The sequence below is a fragment of the Chironomus tepperi genome, unplaced genomic scaffold, assembly GCF_022539635.2.
Source record: "Chironomus tepperi strain 1889 unplaced genomic scaffold, CSIRO-AGI_Ctep_v1 contig_161, whole genome shotgun sequence".
In the NCBI taxonomy this organism is placed as follows: Eukaryota; Metazoa; Arthropoda; class Insecta; order Diptera; family Chironomidae; genus Chironomus; species Chironomus tepperi.
Genome location: NW_027226283.1, coordinates 2,002,735 through 2,011,595, shown reverse-complemented (window position 1 = coordinate 2,011,595; position 8,861 = coordinate 2,002,735). Strand labels below are relative to the sequence as shown.

General features: G+C 27.8%; 1 protein-coding gene across 1 annotated transcript; it reads right to left on the bottom strand.

Moving 5' to 3' along the window:
* Positions 1–1,617: 1,617 nt before the first annotated feature.
* Positions 1,618–8,821, bottom strand: LOC139088263 (RNA/RNP complex-1-interacting phosphatase homolog). The gene is made up of 7 exons (XM_070637399.1): positions 8,805–8,821; positions 8,272–8,420; positions 3,926–3,957; positions 3,546–3,688; positions 2,653–2,727; positions 2,529–2,573; positions 1,618–2,322 (listed from the first exon to the last, which is right to left on the bottom strand). Coding segments are annotated over exons 1-7 (1,050 nt in total). The 5' UTR covers positions 8,806–8,821; the 3' UTR covers positions 1,618–1,717.
* Positions 8,822–8,861: the final 40 nt, after the last annotated feature.

The following is an 8,861-nucleotide window of genomic DNA, read 5'->3' as shown; positions in this document are numbered from 1 at the left end:
TTCGTTTTATTTCGTTTAAAAGGCGATTTGTCGGCAATTGAGCGTGGCGGCATAAATAATAATAATAATAATAACAACAATAATAATAAATATAAAAGTGTAAAATCATTACCTATATTAACAAATTCATTTATCACAATCTCATTAGATGAATTATTATATTAATAACACAAACTTGTTTAAATTAAATTTATTATTATATGAGTATAAATCGCACCCATCCAATATTTGTATCCAATATAATATTCTTTCGCGTGATGGAAAATTGCTCGAGTAGAAAATGAGAGGAACTGTAAAGTTCACTAAATTCAATTTGATGGTTAAAGACGAAGCGTTTTTTAAATTCAACTTTGATTTTGATTGAATCTAGACCTTCAACCAATAGAGATGCCCTATTGAACTTTCTACAGAATAAGTGTAGTCCCATCATATTATTTTAATTATAATTCATTATACCCCCTTATGCGTTTATTTATTAAAGACATAAGTGAACGACTCATAATAAAAAGAATATATCTGATCCAGACATTATCTGTAGGTATTTTCCAATAATTTGTTCTGCTAATTCAGTGTTATCCAGGGTGTTATCATAACTTGATCAACGCTGCTTACAAAACCAATTAGCAATAAAGAATACATTGAATGCTTTCATAATATGACTCTCAATAAATGGACAATCTGCAATCACTCATAGTATTGTATTGAAAAAACAAAGCACAAAAAAGTCTCAAGTGGAATAATAAAAGCATATCTCGTACACACAAAAAAAAGTTAAAAAGTATTTTTATAAAAGCAAATTCTCATAAAAATATAAAATATTTAAGAGATAAAAGGGCATTGCAGTTCGTGATTTTTTCATTTAGCGTATATTGTTGCATCTCGCTCTTAAAGGTAGAAATTGAATGAGGTGAGATTCATATTTCAATGTTACGTCACGATGTGTATATTTCTCATTATAGCATTCCTACATATATCCGCCACAGACCACAAATATACAGAATATTTCCCATATACTTTTATAGAGGTACCTCTAAAAGATTGAAGTTCATTCAGTGCAATATAAACGAAATGAAATGGATATTTAATTATGAGAAGTGCAATCGGTTTTCCACTGGATCCAGCCAACATTATGAAATGAAAGATTGGTACGACGTGTTCAATTTGATTCCATTGCTTTATAAAATAAAATAATTTTTTTTCTCTTCTCTTTCATTATTGTATGCTGCTTGTGAAATATATGATGATAAAAAATGAAAAGAGATGAGATGAGAAGTGGGGATGATACACAGCAGTTAAATGGGCTCCGAAAAATTATTACTTTAAGAAAATTGCTATAAAAAGATGCGCGCTTCCTTTGAAGTGCTCTGTTGGGAATAATTTTCTTAATCATGGATATCTTGTTAAATTTTTACACAACAGTAAGTATACGAATGTATGAGGGGGAATCAATGCAATGTTAACTGGATTTTTTTTTAAGTACATAGGTAAAAAAAGGTTAAATAGACATTTTTACTCGAAACTGAAGAGCTTCAAAGAAAATATAACAATTCCTGACATTGTACGGCCATAAAATTAAATGGATATACACAATATGAAGCGAAATCTCAAAAATAAAAATTAAATTTCAAACGTGTGAAAAATTTATTGCCAAAAAAAGTTTCTTTTTTTAATATAACAATTTTTGTTAACTAATTGATTCTCCTCAACACTGGTCTGATTAATTGTTATCCCATCTACTTCTCCGGCGATTACTGCCTTCATTTAAGCGTGAATTTGAACTACTTGTCTGTGAGTTATAAGACTCTCTGTATTTATGAGCGTATTCATCTTTTCTAGGCCTGTGCGAACTATCTCTTCGAACACGTCTATCATTTGATGTACCATTCATTCTTTCTGATCCTCTGTAATATCGTCTATCACGATAATCATTTGTATATCGAAATCTTCCATCATTTCTTCTAATTGATGGTGAAGATGTGTCAGGAAGAAAATTTCTCAAAGATCCATGATTATAAGTTTGCGAATGCTCTGCATCTGATTTACTAAACGCGTCACTATTAAAATTCCTTCTTTTACGATCATCATATCTTTCATCATCAATCTCAGTCTGGTTGCTTCTCTTAATAGCTAGTTGAGTTTTCGGTATCAAAACAGGCAGTGTATTTGCGGTTTGCTTAAGATTGGAATTAGAATCATGTAACTTGATACTGCTTATATAATTTTCACGTTCAATTTCATATCCTCGTGCTTCAGCAAATCTTTTGATTGCTTCATTTGGTGGTATTGACAAAACTAGCACCATATATGAACAGACGAAATATCCTACACGCAAATAATGATGAAAATAAAACAAGTATAAAAATCTTTAATACCTACTTAGAAAATTTTAAACGCATTTCTGCAAAACATTCATTATGTTTTACTCTCAAAAACTAAAAAATCTAACAGTTCAAAATGAGCTATTTTAAAGAATATGCATTTAAAAAAATAAAATTTCGTGTAAGCTGTTAAGAAAACAGTATGCTTACCTGTACGATTAAGACCATGAGTGCAGTGAATTCCAATAAGTTTTGCTGAGGATAAACGTAAAGAATATATTATAAAAATATGTTTGACTTAATATATTTTTTACTCTCTCATATGTAAACTTACATGGATTTGTATCCAGAAACTGTTTTACTGTATGACAAAATTGCACCAAAAGATGTTGTGAAGGAGTGACATGACCTGCAAGAATGAAAGAAAAGAAAAGGAAATAAAAAAAATGCAAAACCAACATACGTAAAGAAATAAGATGAACAAATGTTATGTAAGATGAAATATTACATCGATTTATGATATTATTAATATGCCTCCAAGCATCAAGAAAATCCGATCAATGTAATTTGTCTGACTAGTCTCAATATGAGTCTTTTACATTGAATAGTACAAGTATTTTTCATCCCATTCTCTTACTTGAAAAATTACTATGAAATTACTTTATGAAAAAAAAAAAACTTCTGTATGCTGTTGTTCATTGAGACTGAAAGGGAATTAAGTTTTTATCCACAACAATATCATCATTAACATCATTATTGAGATGTATGTATTTAAAGTTTTCCTCTTTGTGACACGAGAGTGACATATTGAGATTGATGAAATGCCATTATATTCGTCTCCTTTTTATTTGACAAAAACTTTATGTCATACTCTGTTGTGTGTGTCTAAATCCCATTAAAAGTTCTTTTTATTATTCCCTCATTGTGTATTACAAAAGGATGATGATGGCTCTATAAAAGTCGTCACACTAATTTCTCATAAACTCACACACTATGCGACAATTTTTTTTTACTGTCGGCATTTGGGAAATTTTACGGAACAAAGATTTTAATATTATATTATTACAATTTTATGACATCGAATTCGCAGAACTATCCGAGAATAAAAACTTTTAATATTAGTTTTATTACATGAAAGTCGTAAAAATATTTTCAATAAACATATTGTAAAATCAACCGATAATAGGATGTTAGATCAACTTACTACATCAATTTAAAATTACTCACCTTCTACTTTAATCCATTTGTAATCAATACCTTGAGATTTCCAATCGTTCGGCTCATAATACTTGGTGCCTTTTTGTGTGTTTGTTAGATTTATTACTAGACCAACATTTGGCAAGGCTTCTATTATATCATGTGTTGTGTGCCTGCAAAAAATTTAAATAAAATAGTTATTTTTTTTTCTTTTGCAATAATAACAGCACAATGATTTGTAGGTACACAAATATGAAAAATATTTGTGAAGGTGAAAGGAATTAAATTTTTATGAATATATATTAAAAAAAAAAATACATGCTTAAGGGAAGTGAAAAAAAGGAACAATAAATTTTTAACAAAGCAATAAATGGAATGTTTAGGCATTAAAATAATAAGTTTCTCCTCACCTTGCTCTTTCTGGCAGATTTTCACAAATTCTCTGTAAAAAAAGGAAAATAGAAATGAAAGGTGAATATATTAAGTCATTATGTATTGTTATAGTTAGAACTTCCGCTTGTTATTCAAATTCTAAAACATTTGAATTCTCTTTTTAAAAAACGTTAGGACATGATCACTTTGAGGATTAAAATAAATAATGATGTTCAGACAAAATTAAATTTTTTTAGTATTTCCACTGCAAAATGTTTACACAAAGTATCATTAAGACGATGTAAAGCACCAAAATTGTAGACATCATAAGTTAACGACCCCTTTTATTCCTCTTCCTATTTATGCAATCTAGAATATTTCTATTAGATACACGAAACGGAAGATTCATACAGATGCATGAAGATCAAAAGTGATTGCATGAATCGTTCAGAGAATTTCACAGTAAATTTAAGCTATTCTTCTTTTTTAATTTATAGACCATAACGAAACATCCTTAATAAAAGAAGAAAAAAAACCATTGCAATGCCCACTATTGCTCATTCTTCTTATTTTCATTACATATTTCGTTCGGGATTCTTTTTTAGTATATTTTAGCTGAATGACTAGTGTTGCAAAAAATAGACATTTGTCTGAGAATAAAAGCGCCTTAAATGCACTTAAGAGAAAGAGGAAAGGAAGAATATTATTCAACATATAGTGCAATTTTTTTAATAGAAAGAAACCGGCACAAACCACAGAAAAATGTGTATCATGCTTAAGCTTAAAACAGAGTGTAAGAGTAGAAAAAAAGAACAATCAAAACTCAAAAATGAAGAGAATATTTAGCAAAGAAAGATAGAAAACCAAAATTCTTATGTCTGGTTCAAGAATGAGCAAAAGAAATTTATTGTCATCTTTCTTCACTTATTTATATCAGGAAATAAATCATCAAATATGTATGGCATGAAGTCCCCATGTAGAGTAGAAAGGTTATAGAATAGAGCGCAAGGCACAGCAAATGTTAAGTAAATAAAAGGAATGAGGTAGAAAATTGGAAAAGAAAGGAAAAATCTTTTGCACCTTTTTATTCTTCAACCAATAATATAATAAGGTCAGTTTTAGCCTGCTTACAAGTAAAAATGTTGAATGGAATGCAAGTATTTTTTTTTCTTCACTTTTTTGGCTTTAACAAAAGGCTTCAGAATATCTCGTTCTATTATTTTAAATATATATCTTCTCTTTCTATTAAATGAACAAATTAAATAAAAGAAATAAGCAAGATGAGAAACAAAGATAGAAAGATTCTGATGTAGGTAAAGTAAAAATCTGTTTTCGTGCTCTTAATTAGGAAGAAAATTCCACAATCGACATATTAAAAGAAATTAATGTTGTCTTATTTTTATATATGAATGAGAATGCATAACTAATCATTAATATAGCTTAAATATTTTATATAAAATGCACCATTGATAAGATCAAAATACAGAACGGTTGAAAGAGAGGAATAACAATCCATTATATGCCATAATATTTCATTAATACACATATCAATAAATTTATTTCTAAAACTTAATTGTTTCTTTTCAATCTTTAATCGATTCTCGAAACATTCACGACTGATATGAGTAAATGCCGCACAAGGATATAAGGCGCATTTAAATATTCCTGCAATCTATAAAATAACAGATGTGATATTTTTTATTCAATAAGATTCCATTACTATCGAATAATATAACAGACGAAATTTGACAATAATTACTTAGCTTATTATATTTTCATTTAATTTAAAAGCCCTAAAACGATTAATTTAATATAAACTTGTAAACCTGAACTTTAAGTTTTATTTTTTCATTAGAATAATAAATTTCGAAATTGTCAAAGCATTCAACAATTCATTTCAACCCCACCCATAAAGTCTTATTCATACATAGTTACTACAAAATAATTTGACTAAAATCGTAATATAATGTCAATCAAACTATTCTGCATAAACAAGCGGAAAATTTTTAAACAGATAATAGCTGAAAATCAATCTAAAAAAAAGAGTGAGCACGGGATTTTTTCTCCTTCCATTTTTTTCTTTAATTAAAAAAGCAAACACCTTAAGTGTTGAAGATTTGTTTGCGCTTACTCGCGTTCGCCAAACATAACAAGCAAATATAGCGAAACAAATGAAATAAAAAGAAATTAAAAAAGATGCGAATAAAGAATTGCAAGAATTCACAAATGAAAAAGCATTTATAAATTTGAAAAAGTCTAACCGATCTTAAATTAATTGAAAGATATAAAGGAAGATAGTGTGAATTTTTATGTTTTGTATCATGTTTGTATCCTTTGAATTTTTTAATTCCTTTTCTTTTTTACAATAAAGAAAAAATTGATTCTTCTCTCACTTAGTTGCTTACTTTCCGACTAATTTCAGTGAAGATATTTTCATTTTTGCACTTTATATATGCGCACACAAAGAAAAAGAAGAAGAAATGAAATAAAATAAATGATTCTACATATTTGAGAAACCAACTCAAAACAATAAATAAAGCAATGTTTTCTCAAAATATCTTCAAATCAGCAAAGGGCGTATTATTCGTTTTATATTCTTGCTACACTTCTTTAAAACTCAAATAAAATATATATCACAGTATCTTTTTGTGTGTGCTTTATATTAGTTTTTCGCATTGATGGTTAAAGGATGATTTTTTTCATTTTCAAGAACTTGCTATGCATGGTGGCTATTCATTTCAGTTGTCCAAAATTCTATGCATAAGAGATTATACTACTTGAACATTTTTTTCAAATAAAAAAATGGTTTTAATCATGTCACTTTGTTCGCGTATGCTTATTTTTCCTGTAGTAAATACTAAAATCAGTCACGTGACATAAACAAGTCTTCAGCATGTTATCGCTTTGCCAAACAAATTGAGAAATTTAATATTCATTAACAATAGTTTTTTTTGTATGTTTCACTGATTAGGAGATTAATATGTTAAAGTTTCAATTTATTGATATTTATTTTATTTTTTATTCCTTGCTTCGCCAATTCTTATTGAATAAACACATGATTCACGATAAATTAATTCATTAAATTTTTTTATCGTGTTATTCTGTTGTAAATTTTCAACTCATAGCCTTGTCTTGTCGTGTCACATATATATTTTCATTAATGTATGTTTCCAATATAGGTTTTGCATTTTGTTCAGAGATTAGTATGTAGTATAAGGAATAAATGAAAAAAGTAAAGAAGAATTTAGACATTTCACTTTTAAAAGTGTTAAATGCCAAAAGGTCTTGGTCACACAGAGTGAACAATTATAATGTGCCCAGTGTATGATGACAATATTTTTTGAACATATGCATTTGAATGATACAGACTATACAAAAAGAAATAGTTTGAAGAAGAAAATTAAACTATAAAATATGATGGTCTATAATAATAAAGTATTGTGTTTTGTTAATCGCATATTTAACAGCTCTTAACAAAAGACTATGGTTTTACATAGATAAACTGTCTTTTGTCGAACTAATATGATTTCAATAGATATTATAAGTATGCATCGACTTTAAATAACCAAATTGTCAAACTAGATTAAAATCATTCAGTTCAGCACTACTATGCTTTTTGTGTCAAATAGATATACAGGAAATATTGAAAAGAGAAACTTTTTATTAGCGAAAAAGAAGACATAAAATACATGAATTAAAATTTCGTTTGAATAAATTAGCTGTTTCAGCATGCTCAAGTTATTGGAATTATAGCTAAGCTGTAATGTGATTCCAATCATACGCATATAAATTAAAATAGTTTTTTATCATTCGAGCTTACTTAAATTTTTTGAGCCTGTTGAGAATGTTTGTATAAATTTTACGCAAATCTTTATATTCGTTTCTTCTCTAAATGTTTAAAAATATCGTGGTTCAAATGATTTTTTGCAAAAGATAACAGTCGATTTAAAGTCGTTTGACAAATGATGGGAATCGCTGCATGTAGAAACAAGTTGAAGCCATAAATTTTAAGTTTATAATATTGAAAATATGTAAAAGTGACATTTATTGCTGTATCATTGGAATGTCACGATATGTCAAAATTTAGAATACAAACGACTATAATGAAATAGATTGGTGTGCGATAGAAATAATACAAGCTCATGAAATCTCCCTTTTATTGCTCACGTTTCCACTTAGAAATAAAGATATTAAAAGCAATGCATTATTATGTGCATACGTATCGTACATCCACTTTCGTAGCACGACTTAAGAGATAAAAAAAATTTCTAATAAATTAACTTATAGAAGCGGTAAAATGAAACTGAGTAAAGGACATTTTGCAAATATTTAGCAAATGTTCAAATTTAGTCAAACATTAGAATAGTATAAATAATAATTTTACCTGATGCAATGGAACTTTAAATGGTATAAATTGTGTTCCTTCAACTAGATTTCCGATTTTAGAGTAATCCAGCCATCTATCCGGAATCGTTTTCCCCATTTTAATTGTTTTGAAGCTGATTTTTCGATTAATCGATTTCGAACTCTGCACTAAAATTTTACACACGTTTAAATTATTTAAAATAATTTTCATGAAATTACTTCTGAATAACACAATTTATGATTAATACAATAATGTCTACAAAATAAACTTCAATAGCTTCAGATTGTACTATAACTCACTAAGAAATCATGGACAAACCACGATTTTTTAATAAAATTCTTAAATCACAATTGTTTTGTTTATGTCTTGAACTTAAAAAACCCTTGCAAACAAATTAGATAATTTTTTATAAAATTAACAAATGTTTTTAAATATTTGGGTATCAAATAATGTAAAAGTAATAAAAATAATTATTTAGAACTATAAAAACTCTTAATTTGCTTAGCATAAATACTTAATTTTGTTAAAAAGTGGTTCAAATATTAACGAACTTGGAAATTTTAAATTTCTATGTATACATCATCCGAAGTATACCTCACATTTGCGTA